General features: G+C 47.1%; 1 protein-coding gene across 1 annotated transcript; it reads right to left on the bottom strand.

Moving 5' to 3' along the window:
• Positions 1 to 331: 331 nt before the first annotated feature.
• LOC138747842 (nucleobindin-2-like) lies at positions 332 to 19,889 on the bottom strand. Its single transcript, XM_069907417.1, has 13 exons — positions 19,823 to 19,889; positions 18,708 to 18,831; positions 12,728 to 12,835; positions 11,816 to 11,948; positions 10,171 to 10,274; positions 9,704 to 9,889; positions 9,095 to 9,185; positions 8,425 to 8,483; positions 6,349 to 6,441; positions 5,267 to 5,356; positions 4,095 to 4,265; positions 2,247 to 2,349; positions 332 to 1,221 (listed from the first exon to the last, which is right to left on the bottom strand). Exons 2-13 carry the CDS (start codon positions 18,810 to 18,812, stop codon positions 1,040 to 1,042), a joined length of 1,425 nt encoding a protein of 474 aa, XP_069763518.1. The 5' UTR covers positions 18,813 to 18,831; positions 19,823 to 19,889; the 3' UTR covers positions 332 to 1,039.
• Positions 19,890 to 19,897: the final 8 nt, after the last annotated feature.

The following is a 19,897-nucleotide window of genomic DNA, read 5'->3' as shown; positions in this document are numbered from 1 at the left end:
CCATATCCTTGACTAATTAGATATCTATCAGTCTCTTCAGACTTCCCCCAAACTTGATGAACAAGTTGGAGCTCATAGCTTTGGGGTGATGTGCATAGAGAATTGGTTATTGGAAAGAAAACAAATATTGGAATAAATCGAACTTTCTCAGGTTGGCTGACTGGAGTCTGTGGGTTACAACAGGGATCAGCCCCAGCATTTGCAATCTACAGCAACAATAGCAAGTTTCCTTTTTCAGGTGCAAATACTAGCTAGCCTGCCTTGTAACCAATTCTTCATCCATGTAGGTGATTTACCTTTGAGTAAGGTAAAATAAGGTATAGCCACACAACCCAGTCACACCCTTTATTTCACAAATGCTCATTAATCAAAACCATTCTCAACCTTAAATCAAATGCTTAAAAACTGCATTAAAAAAAAATCAGATGCCGTTTTCTGTCCTCACTGCCTTTCGGCAAGGATTGTAAGTGACCAGAACAGTGTTCATTTGCCAGAAATTTCGTCATTAATTTACATCATTCGTTATTGCTGTGTGCACGGGTTTTAAATTATTTTGCAGTATCACAGAAGATTCTAACACACTGAAATATTTTAGCACATCCAGGACAATGGGTAAGAAGCAAAACTAGATCCAATCAACTGCTTACACTGTATGCTGCTGCAAGGACTGGACATCATAGCAGAATCAGACTGTAGCCTTGTGGTCAAGGACAACATTGACACTAGCTTGCCCTCCTATGTGGTCTTGGGTCCATGAGGAAAATCCTTGACTGTCGCCCCTTTTCCCAGCACACAACAAGGAGTTATCTCTCAACCTTCTGTGACCAGCAGGCAGCATTTGTTAAACTCCCAGTCAGGAGAGGGAAGCAGAACAACATCCAAAACTAAAGAGATGGGGAGACAAGAGTACAACTCAGGGACTGTCTGTAAAATATTTTGCATAACTGGCTCACAGATTTATAGGATGATTACCCCTGATTAACCGGACTCTGATCCTGCTGTCTTGAACAGTGATTCACACGATAGTCAAAAGTCAAGATCACTGCAATGGTGACGCTGTTGTCTCTGGTTGCTTCTCCATTGGATCGTGGGCAGCTGGTGCTGGTTGGTCAGCCTGGTGGCCAGGTGGCCGTGGTTGGTCAGCCTGGTGGCCAGGTGCATGCTCAAGCCTTTCCACCTCTGGCTGCACCTGTGCTGGCTCATTGACTGGAGCTCGGACATCTGAAAGACCCAGAGATACAACAAGTTCACATAAAACCACAACTGGCAGAGCAGGAAGGCTCAACATTGGGAAGAACCTTGTCACTGGAGCTCAGTCCCATTCCTGCTGATGGCATTGAGCACCAAATCTCTGTATTTGCAATGAAACTGGTGGTCCGACATAGACACTCTGGACCAAATGATCCTCTGTGCTATCCACCTCTAAGATAACCAGATGCTGACAGGTGTAACATTGCCTACAACACTTAACATTTGGATGTAACATTTTCCAGTTAATGGATTGATGGTTATTGCCCCACCCATAAACCAAATAGTTGGCCAAGCCACTTCAGATATCAGTTAACAGCCAACTGTATTGGTCCAGACTTTAGTTATGATTACTGTATATACCAGCCTAAAGACAACTCATGCACAAGATGACCCCCTGAATTTCCACCTAAAATGTAGGTTTTGAGTTATACTTGCCATATAAGACTACCCCAAGTCTGGCACTTATCGATGACCAGTGGAGTGATCCTGCTGGGCACATTTAATATACTAATTCACAATTTCATAAAAGCAAATGACCCAGTAAAGGCTTACATTTTATTATCACATTTTAAAGTAACCACTGTCGGCTCCTTTAACAGGCCACTTAAAACCTGAACAGAGTCGACAGCATTCGGACTGGATGGATGGACCCCGGGGTGGGAAGTACTGAAGCTTCACTGTTAAGGTTTGGATTTTACACTTGGTGTACAAGGCAACCCTGGTTTTGGGGTGACATTTTTAACGATCAATGATTGTATGGTAGGCTAAAGCAGGCAAGGGCCACGGATCTGCAAACTTGTAAGTCAATCCTCTGGCAGCAAGGTTTTCATCTCCAAAGTATCAACAGGCCAGGCCACAACACTGCAGGACAGGCAAAGTCCTGGGAGATTGTAAACACATTGTACGTCACCGACAAGGATACCAACAGCACCCATCACCCAGCCCAGCTTCCTGCTCACCTAGAGGTGGCTTGCCTCTCCATCAGATCTCCTTACCTGTTGCTGCCTGAGGGGGATGGAATTTCAGTTCTCCTCCAGGGCCAGGAGCAGGGGCTTGGCCCTTCTGCTGAGATTTCTTCTGCTCCATTTGCTGTAGGGCCTGGGTCACAAGAGAAGGCAGTCAGGGAGGAAGCATCAGATCCAGAGTATGTGATATAGCAACCATCACCTCATTTGCAGAGATTTTGGATGGTCACTGTGATTGATCGACAGAAGGACAAATGGTTCCTTTCTCAACTGGCCTGATTGGCTGAGCCAGCTCCCATGGTAGCAATAACACTAGGCACTGAATATTTTGCTTCCTGGAGACTTTTGGGTGTATTTTATGGATTTTGGGCTGATCATGAAAATAACCTTTAAAATTTCATATCACGTACATTTTTTTTTTACGTAGGACTAGGGAAAATAATAGTTCGACATGGACTAGCAGGGCCGAAGGACCGGTTTCTCTGCTGCATTGTTCAATATTACCTATTTTTGTGATTTCCTGTCATATTTTAAGTCGACTTCCAGCTTACAAAACCAAGAAGTGCCACATGTCATTGAAAATTTATTTTCTGCATTTGCACTTGGGCTTTTCCCCAGCTGATCTTGGTGCCGCCAGTGAGGAACACGGGTGAAAGGTTTCACCAGGACATTGCGACCATGAAAAAGTGGTATCAGGGTAACTGGAATCCATCAATACTGGCCGACTACTGTTGGACACTGACACATGAGGTATCAGATGCCGAGTACAAATGAAAATCAGTGGCAAAACATTTTTAGGTCTGACAAACTAATGCAGTGTTTCAGTATCATTATGCGATTAGATAGGCTAAATTCAATCAAAGTTAATATAACGTTTTGCCAACTTCCTACATGATACAGCAAATCTGAAATTACCTTTATGTTCAGCTTGAAGTTGTCTATTGGAATCCCGAATTGTTTTTCAGGAAGTAATCCTTTTGAAAATATGTGTTGGTCTCAGGACCCATGGCCAGGGAAGGGGGTATTTGGATCACAGACACTCTCCAATGGTCCCTCTAGGGATATAGACCCTTAGACCCTTGTTTCACTGACCATCAAGCTTCTATTATTATTCCCTCACATTCTCATCAACCTCTCCTCCTACCTCCCACAACCCCCACTTATTCTACTAATTACCTTCTCACCAGAGGCAATTTACAGCCACCAATTAACCTGCCAACTTGCACACCTTTGGGACATGGGAAAGAAAAATCAGAGCACTTAGAGGGAAATCTATCAAACTCCACACTGACAGCACGGGGGTTAGGATTGAAGCAGTGTTGCTGGAACACAGTGCTGTTACCTTCTGCCATCGTCCTTCCCCTCTCACTCCAAAATTCTACATGAGCACAGGGCTGGTGAGCCACTGAGCATTAAACACACACAGAGGTGTTGGAGGAACTCTGTCAGTCTCATAGCATCCATAGGAGGTAAAGATATATTACCGGCGTTTTGGTCTGAACCCTTCATCAAGGAATAAGCAAAGAACAGGAAGGCAAATTGAAGACTGAAGACAGGCAGGGGGTGGTGTTCAGAACAACAGCCAAAAGGTGTCAATTGGATGTGATAAGAGGAAAGGTGAAAATTGATTTTGGCTCTGAGAAAGGAGACAGTGGGAAAAGGGGAGAGAGAAAAAACTGAGGGAAGGCTATGGGATGGGGGAGAATTATTTAAAAACTGGAAAGTCGATGTTAATGCCATCCGGTTGGAGGGTGCCCAGACGGAAGAGGTTTCTTCCTCCAATTTGGGGGTGGTCTCAGTCTGGCAGTGCGCGAGATCGTGGACAGAAATATCAAGGGGATGGGGCAGGGAACTGAAACGGATGGCCACTGAGCAAACCTGTTGATATTCTTTCTTCTGAGCGTCCAGTTCATTCTGCCTCCGCTGCAGGTCCTCGTGTTCCCTCCTTAGCTGCTCCACCCTTTGGGCAATCTCAGCCTCCTGCTCAGCCAGCTCGCGCTCATACTGCCGTAGCTCCTCCTCCGTGTAGATCTGGGTCTCGTCCAGTGTCTGCTCCGGGAGAATGCAGGAGGATGGTCAGTGGACAGGGAACACGAGCTTGTGTTCTCAAAGCCCACCCACCCGACATCCCCCCAGTCCAGTTCAGCATTATCCTCCTCTCTCCCCACACAATCCCAGCTCCATCATCCTCAGCCTGGGCCAAGTCAGTGCAGCCCTGAACCTATACCAGCCATTGCCCTCCTCCTCCTCCTCTGCTCATTTACATCATTTATAATCATCTGATTGTACACATACAACCCAACAAAATAGCGCTCTCTGGTCCTCAGTGCAGAACATGCAGGCACACATACAGACACATGATACAAATGCCATGCATATATACGTATATAAAAACAAATATTGTTTAAAAAAAAGCAGAAAAAACACAGAAATGCTGGAGGAACTCAGCTGGTCTCACAGCACCAAAGGAGGTAAAGACATCACTGATGTTTCAGGCCTAAGCCCTCTTTCAAGGTATAAGCAAAAAACAGGAAGACGTCTTAATTAAAGACGAGAGAGAAAGGGGGAAGGGGGAAGAATGGGAGGGGAAGATGTCCAGACTAACAGACAAAAGGTGTTAATTGGATATGATAAAAGGAGAGAATTGATTTTGCCTTTGTGAAAGGACAGAGGGAAAATGGGGGAGAGAGAGAGAGCGCTTTGGGGGGAAAGGCGACAGGGGAAGAAGAAGGGTGGTAGGAGTGTTCCATGGAAACCGGAGAAGTCTATGTTAAAGCCATCCGGTTAGAGAGTGCCCAGACGGAAGATGAGGTGTTGCTCCTCCAATTTGCGGGCTGCCTCAGCCTGGCAGTGCATGAGACCATGGATAGACATGTCAACACAGCAATGGGGCAGGGAATTAAATGGGTGGGCACTGGGCAAATTCTACACAAAACAGGATTACCAGGCAGATGCTCTCACGTCGTTCTGCATTGCTCGAGCGACCTGGTGCCCTTCCACCTCAACATCGCCAACCTCACGGCCATCCCTCCCGCAAATCAGACACTGACCTCCCATTCCTCTGGCTCCAGGAACTCTTTCTTCTCTGTTGACTTCAGAAATTCCTCCAGAGTCACCAATCGATCCTTGTTGGTGTCGACCTGCCCAGCAAGTAAATTGTCAGCAGCAGAAAGATCATGCAGTCAGGAATGATGGCTCGCTCCTCTGTCCATTTTAGGGACACCACTCCAGGTAGTTAAAGGTAGAACACAGTCAGAACACAAATACCCTGTGGGACATCTGGTGGAAGAACTACTTCTAAAACAGAAATGTCCCATGGGGGTTGGAAGAAATGAGAGAAATTGTGGGAGAAGAGAGGGGTGTGGGGACAGGGGTGAGAAGAGAGGGGAAAGGTGTAGGGAATGAGGGGGAGGGGGGAGGATAACAGACTACTGCCGCTGGCTGACGATGCTAGAACCACTAGCTTTTTAAGAAGGGGATGAGAAGTAATTATTACCCAGTGTTCAGGAGGTGAGAAAATTTTACATCCAAGAGCTGAGGATGTCTAATTGTTATACTTAACTCTGAGATGAATAAATTTGTGCAGACTGAGGGAATTATAGGAATCAAAACTGGAAATCGGGGACATTTAGTTTTTTAAAAAAATTTAGACATATAGCACACTAACAGGCCCTTCCAGCCCTTGAGTCAATGCTGCCCAAATACACCCATGTATGTGACCGTGACCTACCAACTCTTTACATCAACTTTGAAACGTGGGAGGAAACTGGACTCAGACATGGAGAACACGTACAAACTCCTCACAGACAGTGCAGGATTTGAACCGGGTCGCTGGCGCCTGATAACGTTGCGTTAACCGCGCCACACAGAATGCCTCAATCTTCCTGAATAGTGGAACAGACTCAAGGGCCTCCATGGTGTTCTCCTTTTTATAAATCTTAAGGAAGAACTGATGTAACAGGCAGGATGTTTGCAGTTCAACTTTGATTTCATTCAACTCGCGCTGTGCAGCAATGACCCTCAGCAAAGGAATTGAGTGCAACATTATTCTGAGTAAAAATGAAACAGACACCCCTCAGAAAATACACATTTCAAGTTTGGCTGCTCTCTCTGTACCCAGGCAATTACTCACCTCATTCATCACGTGCTCCCTCATCCGCAGACGCTCCTCTTCCATCTCCATCATGTCATCCTCCTCGTTTTTGGGATCATAAACTTTCTCCAACTTCATGTGCCCGAGTGGAGAGTGGATGATGCAAAGATAGTTTTATTAAAATCGAAAGGGCTCTTAATGCAACTCTCACAGCAACTGAGATGACAATTAATACCCCCCCCTGACACCTTCCAAGAACGAGCAAGGAGGATATTCTGTGACTGGCCATGAACTGAAACCCCAGATCACTGGTGCCTTACCGATTCCCAACCAGCCTGACAGGAGATCTTTTAAATTTAAATTATTTTTAAAAAATTAACACATTAAAAAGATACCAGAGAATAGAAATTGTGCCAGCTTGAGGAATGAATTTTTTGGAGAAAGCAGCCAACTCTCTCAAAGAACTGCAGGCCTCATGCCAGGCAGTACAAGAAATCAATGAAGAGGGCGCACAAAATCAGTGAACCGGAGCGGACTCGAAAGGCCAACATGGCCTGTTTCCGCTCCGTAAATGGTTATATGGTTATATAGCACAGTAACCAACCCTTTCGGCCCGTGCTGCCCACAATTACATCCAATTGACCTACAACTCTGGTGCATTTTGAACAGTGGGAGGAAATTGGAGCACCCAGGGAAAACCCACGCAGACACAAGAAAAACGTACAAACTCCTTACAGACAACGCGGCATTCAAACTCTGGTCGCTGGCACTGTAATAACATTGTGTTAACCATGCTGCCCGTGTTGCCTTGCTAACCGTGCTGAGATGTTGCTTGTCTACCAATTGGAAAATCACCCAGCTGAAAGGTGCCATCAATTCACTGGGGTATGATGGTACCACAGCAGTTAAAAAACCAGGCCAGTTCTCCAGAGGACAAACAATCGAGCGTTCAAGTACCCTCATGGGAACTGGGGATTTTACATTTAGTTAATAATCATTTAATAAATGCGGGGTCACTCCAAAGTTTAAAAAATAGATACATGGATGGGAGAGGTCTGGAGGATTATGGAATGGGTGTAGGTCAGTGGGACTAGCAGTATGTCTTCGGTGCTGACAAGAAGGGCCAAATTGCCTGTTTTCTATGCAGCAGTGTTCTATGGAGTTTGGAAAAAAATTTGTAACCTTGATCTTAAGAATTATTTGACTGCTGCAAAAATCTACTAGGTTCGTTAATGTCCTTGAGGAAGAAGCTTGATGGTTTTACAGTGACTCCACACACACCCAATGTCAGTGACTCTTTAATGCCTTTGAAATGGCTGAGTGAGCCACTCAGTGCACAGACAACTAGGGCAGGTCAAGAAGCCCAGGCCTTGCCAGAGACAACCTGACTATAAAAATCACCAAAATGCCGTTATCTAGGACGACTTTGTATCGGACAACCCCAAAATTTCCACATAAAATGTTGGTTTTGAGCAATGCTCGTATAACACGCACCACTCCCCCTCACCCTGAATCTGGTACTGACCGCTGACCAGTTGATGGTGTTAAAAGCCAAATCAAATTACCTTGTAAAGGTTTACATTTTATTTGAATATTTTAAAATAAACCACCATTGGCTCCAGTAACAGGCTGTTTAAAGCCTGTACAGAGTCGATACAAGTCGGACTGGGCGGATGGCAGCACTGAGACTTTGCAAATAACTAACGGGGCATACGCGAGATGACACCGGAGCCAGCGGGAAGACAGTGACTTCATCATAATGGGAAGAATTTTATAGCCTTCATATTGGATGACTCGATTTTAAGATGACATTTTATAAGTTTCAGGATATATAGTAATTAGGAAAACAAGACTCAGGGGGAGGAAGAGAGGGGAGGCTTGCATAGTGAGGAGAGGCTGTCTTAATCTCTCTCAAAAGCAACTAAACATTATTTACAGGCCTCAACACAGTGACTGTGTCACCCAGGAGTCAGTGAGCTCAATGTACTGTGACAGGGTGCAGCTCTCAGCAATCACATGCACTGCCACCAACACACACGACTGGTGAACTTGTTCAGGACACCAGAATCAATGCACACCATCCCTGGACAACAGATCAAAGGTTCAGCCCCTCACCTCTTTAGTAAACAGAGCTTCAAGCTCTTGTTCATCCAACACACCATCATTGTTTGTATCTGCAAAAGGAACAGTTTGAGGAAGTGCTCAGTGAGATTTATGAACAGAGATCTGTCATGGGGGGAGAGGGGCAGATGTAGTTGGAGGAACAATGACACTGGGGAAGGTCTTAGTGAACATTACGTTGGGTAGTATGGAGTTAGGGGTCACAGAAGGATCTTAGGTGATATGAGAGGTCGGGGAAGAGCTACACAGATCCTGGACGGTGGGTGTTGAATTGGTGAAAGAGGGTGATGGGGTTTGTGGGGGGAGGGGGCATAGATCAGTGGTTCACAACCATTTTTTCCATTCACATTCCATCTTAAGTAATCCCTTACTAACCACAGAGCACCTATGGCATCCTCTGTGCTTAGTAAGGGATTACTTAAGGAGGTATGTGAGTGGTTAAAAGGTTAAGAACCACTGGCATAATTAGATCTATGAGGTTGGAGTAGAACAATAACAATGGAATAGGGGTCATGCCATGATCATGGGAGACTATATAACGGAGCAGGGGTAGAGAAAGAGGGAAGTCAGAGGGCCTGGCCACAGGGGGTGGTTGGATGTTTTGGGGCGGGGTAGGGTGGAGTGGGATAGGATGGGATAGGGTAGGGAGGCCCATGAAACTTACCATGCAGCTTGAAGAAAGTTCTTGGATTGAATTCATTGGGGTCGAGCCCATCGCTTTCCTCCCACACCTCCTTCAGCTGGTCCCGACTTCCCTAAAGTGAGAGCAAATGTCAGGACAGTGAACACCACCACCTCATTTCAAACCCCTCATCAAGGTATGAACAAAAAGCAGGCAGGTGGCTGAATAAAAAGGTGTGGGAAGGAAGAGCACAGGGATAGAGGTAGACATGGATAGGTGGCCGCGGACAAGGGACCACGGGTGTCCTTGGACAGGGGACCATGGGTGGCCGTGGACAGGGGACCACGGGTGGCTGCGGACAGGGGACCATAGGTCGACGAGGACAGGAGGGCAGGAGAGATAAGCTAAGAATGGAAAGGACCCCAAGTGAGAGACTGGGCATTTGAACAGAGTAAAAAGATTGGTCTGCATGAGTGGTGGGTATTCTGTGTATTAATCAGTACTTTGGATACAAGATTAGAGGCTGGCAATCATTTGTGTTTCTCACCCGATCAGAAAGCAAGGTTCGGTGTGAATGCTCCTCCCCCTCTCCCACTCAGATGAAAGTCCATACCATCCCATCCCACATGATTCTGTACCCTCTGCCCTCACCGGCACATTCACTTTTGGATGTTCCTTGTGTTTCTGCTTCATCTGCTGGAATCGGACCTCTGCGTCTCTGCGCTTCTCCTCGTCCAGAGATTTAAGGTACTCACGCCTCTCGTGCTCTTTCAACATCTCATACCGTTTGAACTCTTCATGGTGGGCTTGGTCATAGTGTTCCAGGTCCCTGGTGGCCTACAGAACCAGATCAGTGCCTTGTGTTATTGCATGGTGGGGGGGGGGGGGGGTGGGGGGGAGAGAGGGAAGAATAGTGTCCCATGTCCCTGCCCAGCCAAAGCCCCCACCCTCCCCAGATAAGCAAAAACCACAGTTCATCATCAGTCACTGCTTAGCCCCATCCATAAACCCACAAACACCAGAAACCCTCTGCCCTTCCTCTGTAGTCACCTTCCCCTCCAAACACAGGGCTACAGGACGCAGCTGCACCGATTCCCCATGGCGGAGGGCTCACCCACCGCTTGGATCAACAACTCCAAGTCTCGAGCCTCAAAGGAATGGGCATTCTTTGGATCCAGATGTTCAATCTGCTTCAGTAGGTTCAGGTGGTCAATCTGCACATCTGAGGCGGGGGAGCAGTGGGATGAGGCAGAAAGAATGAGGAGTTCGTTAGAGTTTCACAAAGCCGACAGATTTGTGCTCTGTGATTTACTGCTAATTGATGGTTTTCCAAGTTCAAGTTTATTATCATCCGACTGCACAAGTACAACCTGACGAAACAGCGTTCTCTGGATCTCAGTGAAAGACAGGCAGACACACAAGTAGATATAACACACACATACATACAAATACATACACAGGACAAATATACCTCTATCAAAGTAATTAAATAGACATTGTTCAGTAAATAGGAGAGAGGGTCAGTGTGAGCAGTTCCTTTGGTCATTCAGCATTCTCATTGTCCATGAAAAGTAGCCGTTCCTCAGCCTGGTGGTGTTGGCTCTGATCCTCCTGTATCTCTTCCCCAATGGGAGCAGCTGAAAGATGCTGTGTGCAAGTTGGAAGGGGACCTCAATGATTTTGTGCATCCTCTTCAGACAACAATCCCAGTAGATCATGTTGATGGGGGGCGGGAGACTCCAGTGATCCTCTCTGGCAATCTCACAGTCCTGTGGATTGATCTCCGATCCATTTCTCCATAACCACCTTACCACACTGTGATGCAGCCAGCCAGGACGCTCTTGATAGAGCTTATGTAGAAAGCTGACTTGATGGTGGCTGGTAGCCTTGCCCGTTTCAGTCTTCTCAGGAAGTGAAGTTGCTGTTGTGCTTTCCTGACAACTGAAGAGATAGGTCACTAGTTGTGAACTCCAAGGAACTTGGTGCTCTCTACTCTCTCCACTACAGTTATTAATGTGTAGTGGTCATTCCTGGTCCTCTCGAAATCCATGATCATCTCCTTTGTCTGAAGCAGGCAAGTCTACAGGAGCTCTATCGAGAGCATCCTGACCGGTTGCATCACAGTGTGGTATGGCTGCTGCAGAGAAATGGATTGGAGGTCAATCCACAGGACCACAAGAGTGGCAGAAAGCATCACTGGAGTCTCCCTCCACCCCTCCACCCCCACCCTCCCCCCCCGCCCCCTGACGTGATCTACTGGGATCATTATCTGAAGAGGACACGCAAAATCATCAAGGAGCCCTTCCACCCTGCACACAGCATCTTTCAGCTGTTCCTATTGGGAAGGAGATACAAGAATATCAGCGCCAGCTCCGCCAGGCTGAGGAACATCTTCTTCCCAGGCAGTGAGAATGCTGAACGACCAAAGGAAAAGCTCACACTAACCCTCCAAGACTTGAATATTCACAAAGCAATATTTATTTATTTATTTATCCTGAAAATATATATTGTTTGTCTGTATGTGTGTTATGTCTGATTGTGTGTCTGCGTGTGTTGCACCATGGGCAGAACACAGTTTCGTTGGGTTGTACTTATACAATCAGATGACAATAAACTTGACTTGTCCACGTTGAGACTCAGGTTGTTATCTCGCACCATATCACATTTCCACCCTTTAAGGAGTCAGTGGGTTCAAACAGTCAGCATTCACACCTTGACCCTCCCCACCCTGACAACAGTTGAGCGATAACAACTTGTTCTTACTCTCTCCCTGCTCAGCGTCCATCTTTGCCTTGATCAGCATCCGCAGCCTGGACACCTCCTGTCGCTTCAGCTCATCGAGCTTGGTTCTGATGTGGTGGCTGACAAAGTCCAGCTCCGTACTCAGCTTTCCACTCTGGAGAAGGAAGGCTTCAATGACGAGGGAATCACCAGTCAGGGAGCCGGCCCACACCCTCCTCACCCAATCAGACCCAGCACCCAGCCTACTGATTTCCCCCAATCCCCATTTCTTCACTCTTCCCAATCTCCACTCACCCAATGCCCTACCCACAAGGACGTGACCTCAGGCACCACCCTGACGTGACCTCGGGCACCACCACGACGTGACCTCGGGTATTATCCCAATATCCTAGAACAGATTTACCCCAATTCCTATTCAAGATTCCAACAACCTGCCTCAATCCAACCTCAACTCACTGACAACTCCAGGCACAATGCCCCTGTTTGCAATTTCACCATCTTTTGCAGAACCTACATTCCTTTGGATGCGATTCTCGTTCTTTCCCCCTCCCCCTCAAATCACCTTTTTTTCCTTTAGCAAACCTTTTCATACACTACTCTAGACCCTTAATTGTTATCCCACAAGACCACAACATAGGAGCAGAAATTCAGCCCATCAAGTTTGTCCTGCCATTAATCATGAGCTGATTCATGTTCCCATTCAGCCCCACTGCCTGGTTTTCTCCCCATAACTTTGATGCTCTGACTAATTAAGAATCTATCAATATCTGAACCTCAAACTCCACTCTCCCTGAGATTCTCTTTCCCACTTTGACTTGGGTCCTGATCCTTACCCTCTCAGGGCCAGTGTTAAAATCAGAGCTTGGATCCAGGGTCAGAGCACCCAAAATTTCACCCACATCCAGTTCCCCTCCACTTGACCCTCCCACTGACCTTAATATCTTCCACATTGGCCGTCTGTAACTTCTCACGGAAGTGGGTGTCGGTCTCCAGGACATCGATCACTTCACGGAGGTAGCGATCATAATACAATCCGGTGTCCTGCACCAGATCAGATCAGGCAGCAAGGTCAAAGGCAATGGTATAATCAGAAGTAGGAAACTCTGTGAGCAGCATTTTGTTTATCATGTTCATTATATGCAGTACATATATAAAAATAAATCACGTGAAGGGAGAAGGACTATTATGGGAGGAATTAGAAAAGTCAATCAATAGACAAAACTGTAACAGGTTAAGGTCCTTGGGGCTGCTGTGAGACCACCCAATTTGATCCAAGATGATGACAGGACAGCATGCAAGATGAGGAGAAAAGTGGTGAGCTTCTGGAAGATTCTGGAACTGAGGGTGCAATGTTTTAATAAGCAATTTCCAAAAATGAGGAAAATCAAAGGGCTGATCTTATTGATGTGTCGACAAAGGTTATAGAGTTGTCGACAGGGGAAACGGATGGAATCTGGTTCAACAAAATGTCAATGACTTAGCTCTAAGCTAGGTCACAAAAGCAATTCTTCCATAAAGGGAACAGAAATGTGCAATTCTTACCCCTGAGATGATATGGCTGCCAGAGGTTAATGAAAGCTTTTATTACTGAAATCAGTTCATGTTCTTCAACTACAGTGACTGGCCTACAGCAGTTTGCAAATGTTGTCAGTTTGTGGATGATATCTGGAGACACCATTACTCAAAGTACAGCCATGGCTTCAATGGACTTTAGGGTGTTCTGATCCCCAGGAAGACCAGCAGCAGCCTCGAGAACCAGAGTACGTGCATCCATGGTTGATCTGAATGTAACCCAAAATTATATTCCAGTAACGTTTCAACCCCTTGCTTGTCAAAGATCTATCAAAATCTACCCTAACATTAATCAGATAATAATGAACCTTTGAGATGGAGACTCATGGCCTCCTGAGAGAATAAAATGGACATATGTGGATAACTCCCTGTATTTAAACAGTGACCCCTTTTTTTTGATTCCCAGAAGGAGAAACATCCTCTTTACTCCACTCTGTCAAGACCCTTCTACATTTCAACTACTCTCTGAATTCCAACAGATAAAAGGCTAAGTTGGGTTGAAAAGCAAAAGTCCACAGATGTGATTGTAGTCAAAATGTAGAAATGCTGGAGGAACTCAGCCAATCTCGCAGCACCCAGAGGAGGTAAAGATATACATGACTGATGTTTCGGGCCTGAACTCCTCCTTAAGGTACGCCCTGCAAGAAGGCTCAGGCCCAAAACATTGGTTACATATCTTTACCTCCTCTGGATGCTACAAAACGGGCTGAGTTCCTCTGGCAGTTCTGTCTTTTCATGAAGTTAAGGAGTTTAACTTTTCCTTATAAAACCCATTCATTCCAGATGCAGGTTGAACAAACTTTCCCTAGACTTATTTCAATGCTTCAACATCATTTCCTTAAATATGAAATCTACAACAATTTTCCAGGCGAGATCTCACCTTGACCTATATAACAGATATAATCTCTCTGTTTTAGTATTCAATTTCCCTCCCAATAAACAAAAGCATTTACTGCTCTCCAAATCAAGCACAACCCCAATGCCTCCTGTATCTCAAGCTCCACAACTTCTTGCCAATTAGTGAATCGCTTCCCGTTTTACTTTTCCTGCCAAAGTGGATAATTTCACATTTACCTCCATTAATGAATTTGCACACTCATTTCACCTATTTCTATTCCTCTATAGCAGGGGTGTCAAACTCAAATTCACCGAGGGCCAAAATTAAAAACTTGGATTAAGTCGAGGGCCGAACTAAATATTTATTGAAAATTTTCAACAACATCTGCATGTTTTCTCTTCTTTCAACATATGTAATGTTAAACTTTTTCTTATTAAAATAAATGTTTAATAATAATTTTGGATAAACTCTTTCCAGAAGCATTAACAAATGAGAAATAAAATATTCAATAAATAATATTTCTCTATAGAGGATTTGTCAAATGTTGCTAGTGTGCTGTCCAATAGTAAAATCTGAGGGCTATTGAGAATGTGGGAGAATAACGTGATTCCTGAAACAATCAAATGGGTGACTGATTGTGGGCATGAACTCTAGCAGGGTTATTTGCCATGCCCTTTTTCCATTGGTACAGATATCCTTTGATTTACACACTTTTCAAGTTTTATGCCTAATGAGCTTGTATCCAGGTGCAGGACCATTTTTAACCAGGAATATATTTATCACTGTGACATGAAACTATTGGAAGATAATTTTATCCTGAGATTAAAGTTCATAATACTTACTCAGGCCTGTGTGCGGGAGGGCGGGGTTTGCGGGCGATCGGGTTGGACAACGACAGTGCGGGGGCATCAGCTCTCGCTGCAGGGCAGCATCTCGGCGGATCAGCGGCCCCGTCACCGTGAGTCGCGGGTCGGCCTGCGACAGGGAGGGGGAGTGGGCAACGGTCCTGGCGAGGTCAGGCCCCCCTGAGTTTCTGCCGGACCCCCCTTGACCTGCTGAGTTTCTCCCGGACCCCCCTTGACCTGCTGAGTTTCTGCCGGACCCCCCTTGACCTGCTGAGTTTCTCCCGGACCCCTCCCCCTTGACCTGCTGAGTTTCTCTCGGACCCCCCTTTGACCTGCTGAGTTTCTCCCGGATCCCCCTTTGACCTGCTGAGTTTCTCCCGGACCCCCTTTGACCTGCTGAGTTTCTCCCTTCTGGTGTTTTTACGAGAACTACAGACTTTCGCTCATACATTGATGAGGGGGATCAAGGGCCAAACATTGTCAGGTACCTCTCTGCTGGATAAAGGATACGGTTTAACCCGCTGAGTTTCTCCAGTGTTGGGTTTTCACGAGGTAGAGTCAAAGGGCCAAAGGGTCTGTTTCTGATCTGTAATGTTCTACGGACCCTGCTCTTCTTTCCGTGCCGGTGTCCCAGGACCTTTCCAAGGCAGTCTCCGCACTCAGGACCGCGCTGGGATCCTGGTCAGCAGTGGAGGAGCAGGTGAGCGCGGCTAATCCCGATCCAGCCCACGCCACTCCCAACATTGGCGGGGGGGGGGTTCCACCCTACCTGCCCGACCAGCCTCGCTTGTACTCCGGGCACTTGTACTCTGGGCACTTGTACTCCGGGCACCCGCCGCTGGTCAGGTGGGAAGGCGCAGGGCGGCCAGCGCCCCCATCGCCCGGCGGGGAGCCCCAATCTTCCCTCCGGCGTCCCGACTCCATCTGCAGCTCCAAGTAACGCTGTGCCACTGGGGTTCCGGGCGCTGGGAAGTGGCCTTGGCTTCCCCTGACACCGGCCAGGCCGCGCTGCGGTGGGGGGTGGGCGGGGGGACACGACAGCGTGTTTATAAAACCACCCACCACTACTTTTCAAGGACCAGGATTTTTCTCTCTCTCTCTCTCACCCTGGGACACAGCGGTTACTGTGCATGCGCTATACTGGCGCGGCGGCCAGCGGGCCACCTCTAATACATTTTTGATATGATCTTGCGGGCCAAATATAATTGGCCCGCGGGCCAGAGTTTGACATGTGTGCTCTATAGCCTCCCAATGACCCCTCACAACTTTCTTCATCAGAAAATTTTGCAATTGTAACTTGTATCTTCCTTCCAAGTTATTCACATAAGTTGTAAATTTTGAGGCCTCAGCACTGTTCCTGGCAACACACCACTTGCGCCAACCAGAACAAGGCACATTTAGGCATAGTTTCTTGTTAGCCAACCAATCTTCTATCCATTTCGGTCCACACCAAGATCGCAATAAGCTGACATAGCACCTCAACAAATGCCCTTTGCAAAGCCACTAGTTCCCATTCATCCAGAGTACTTGCTGCTTCTTCAAAGAAACCATGTTGATTTGATCCTCAAGTATCCTGTCATGACCTCTGCTACATTTGTTTTTAAATTAGTCCCTATGACAGATGCTAAACTGACTGGCCTAATGTGTACTGTTTTTCTTGTTTCTCTCCCCTCCCATCCATCCCCACCTTTAGAATTAAGGACACACAATTGTTATTTTCCAATCTAATGGAACTTCTCATGAATCTTGGAAATTTTGAAGAATTAAAGCCATCCTGTCAACTAGACCTTTTTATTAAGGCACCTGGATGAGGTCAGGACCCAGAGACCTGTCAGCCGACTGCTTCAACTGCTCACCATCACATCCCTGATGATTGTAATGTTCTGAAGTTCCCCTTTCCCTTCCAATCTCAGATTCCAGCAATTTTTGGGAGGTTATAGTGAAAACTGCTGCAAAATCCCAGCTCATCTGATCTCTCACTGTTTTTCTCTAATAATTTAGATAAGGTGATTGTTCAGCCTTTTACAACTCAGTCATCAGCTCACCTTGTCCATACCAATCAAGTTAGCATTCTGGGCAATTTGCCATTTGCCTTCATTTCGTCCATAGTCCTGCTACGCTCTGCCTATCCATAAACCTATCCAAAAATCTTTTCAATGTATCATTGTATATCCTCTTCCATAAGTTTCCTCTAACATCTTGTTCCTGATACAGACTTCCCTCTGAGTGAAAATGTTCCTCCATGGTCCCTCTTAAGGCTCATCCCTCTCGCCTTAAACCTGTGTCTTCCAGTTGTAGAATAACATAAACTAGGAACAAGATTCAGATTTACTGTCAGAATGGATACGTGACATCATAATCATGGGTCCTTCCCTTGAAACACACACATATTTAGGATTTTTAAAAATTTACTCCACAGCAATTCTGGCCATTTAAAACCGTACAGCCCAATTACACCCAAATTAACAACCCCAGAGGTTTTGTAAGGTGGAATGAAACCAGGGAAAACCCACACAGACACGGGGAGAAGGTACAAACTCCTTACAGACAGCGCTGGATTTGAACCAAAGTCACTGGCCCTGTTATAGCGCCCTGCTACCCCAATGCTAATTGTGCGCTGTGGTTATTTTGAACATAAAACAACTGTGGAGGAACTCAACGGGTCAGACAGCATCTGTGGAGGCAGAGATGCTGCCCAGATTCAGCTGTGGTTCAGCATTGGTCAGTGGCCTGGAGGCACCACAGAGGCATACTGCCCGACAGCTCCAAGGACATGGATTCAATCCCAGCCTCAAGCCCCATCTGCATTGAGCTTGCACGTTTCTGCAATCGGATTAGTATCTGACCTCCTCCCTCATCCCAATGATATGTTAGCTATTTCAAATGACCTCTTGATGCATGTTAATTTATTTAGACATACATCATGGTAACCGACCATTTCAGCCCATGGCCCCGTGTTGCCCAATTATATCCAATTAACCTAAAAACCCCAGTGCATTTCGAATAGTCGGAGGAAACTGGAGACCCCAGGGAAAACCCATGCAGACACGGTGAGAATGTACAAATTCCTTACAAATCGCGCGGGATTCGAACCCCGGTCCTAATCAATGGCGCTGAAACAGTGTTGCGCTATGCCAAATGTGCTGCCCTAATGGCAAAATGAATCAAAGCTAATGGCGATATATGGTATATACTCGAGTAATCGTCGATTTTTGGACCACCTTTTCAGACCAAAAAGTGGGGGGGGGAAATCGATATTTACACAGTTCAAACTCTTGACCTCATGAAGTTCCTGCGTTGTTCAAGGTGTCAGGTGCTCCGATGGGCAGGACCGGGTGAAAGTCAGCGGTCAGAGCGTCGGGAGTTCGGATGGGCCAGTGGTCAGGAGCTCAGATAGGCAAGTGGTCAGGGCCAAAGATGGGGTGGGCTGATTTTTGCACAGGTCATACAAAAAGTCTATTTTGAGCCAAAAAAGGTGGGGGGGGGGGTTTCACTATTACATGGTATTAAGTATATACAGTAAAAACTCTGCTGTGGGATAGGTGATGAAGAAAGAGGACTGATGAGAAAAACAGCCTGCCACACTCAAACAGTGTTCACTGAATCGCACTCCCATTCATTGCATAAAGCACACGGTTACATACAATCCCACACCCACCAGTGACTCTGGTTTGATCTGCTTCTCTTCTGTCTTCTTTGACCTGTCGATGGGCACAGCAGAAACTGACAGAAAGAGAGCAACAGGGAGCCACCAGAGCTCCATCAACCCAGCCAACGGTTACCTGAGATAAAAAGGAGTGGATCTCATTACATCACCACCCACAACAACGAACACTAGAGTTACTTACCCCAGCATCTCTGCTGTCATAGAGGTTCCTGCTTACTCTGCACCATCAGATTTCAGGGTGAACAGGAGGCCAGTGCCCAAACAAGGTGGAGAGGAGAGGGGGGGGGGTTGGTAGCAGACTCCAGCCAGGGGTGGGGGGAGGGTAGTAACCAAACACAGTCAGAACAGATGGAGGGTAGTGCCCAAACACAGGGGGAGGGGGGGGGAATGCACAAACTGGTTGGGAGAACAAGTTGAACATGCTACAGATCTGGAAAATCAACACGGTGGGGGGGAGTGGAATACACCCAGAGAAGGATCTCCCCCATAAGGCATCTCCCTCAGTTACAGATTGCTTGGAGGGATCTCCCCCTGGGGTAAATGATCTCCCCATGAGAGACATCCCCTGGTGAGGGATCTCTCCATGAGAGATCTTCATAAGGCCCTCCCCACGAGGATTCACCCATGAGGGAACTTCTCTGTGAGAGATACCATCCCTGAAGGACCTGTGAGAGACATCCCTTTCCAAAGGATCTCCCATGTAAGAGGGGCATCCCTTGTGAAGGATCCCCTGGGGTGAGGGACCTCCCTATGCGAGGGTTCTTCCCCAATGAGGGATCCCCTAGGATGGGGGACCTCACCACAGTGCTGGACCTAGACGCTGGTCTGACGTCAGCCCCGCGCTATCGGTGGGATCGTGCTGTGCGCCCGTGGCTGCTACCCACTGCGCCTGCGCACAGCCTCCCGGCCCTTGGGGAACGATTGGGGCCGGATGTGGCTTCCTTCCGATCCACCTCAGCCCTCCCGGCCCCAGCTCCAGCTCCAGCGGGCTCCTGTGTTCCCCTCGCCCCCCCCCCCGACCTCCCCCCACCACCCGCTCCCAGCTCCAGCGGGCTCCTGTGTTCCCCCCACCGCCCACTCCCGGCCCTTCTGACAGAGCGACTTACTGTCCACTGCCAGTGACGCGTGACCTCAGTGCGCACATACCTCGGTGACGTCAGCACGCATAGTGGCCGGCACCG

Source organism: Narcine bancroftii, chromosome 13, assembly GCF_036971445.1.
Source record: "Narcine bancroftii isolate sNarBan1 chromosome 13, sNarBan1.hap1, whole genome shotgun sequence".
Lineage (NCBI taxonomy): Eukaryota > Metazoa > Chordata > Chondrichthyes > Torpediniformes > Narcinidae > Narcine > Narcine bancroftii.
Note: the sequence above shows the minus strand (reverse complement) of the source record. Positions and strands in the feature narration are given on the sequence as shown.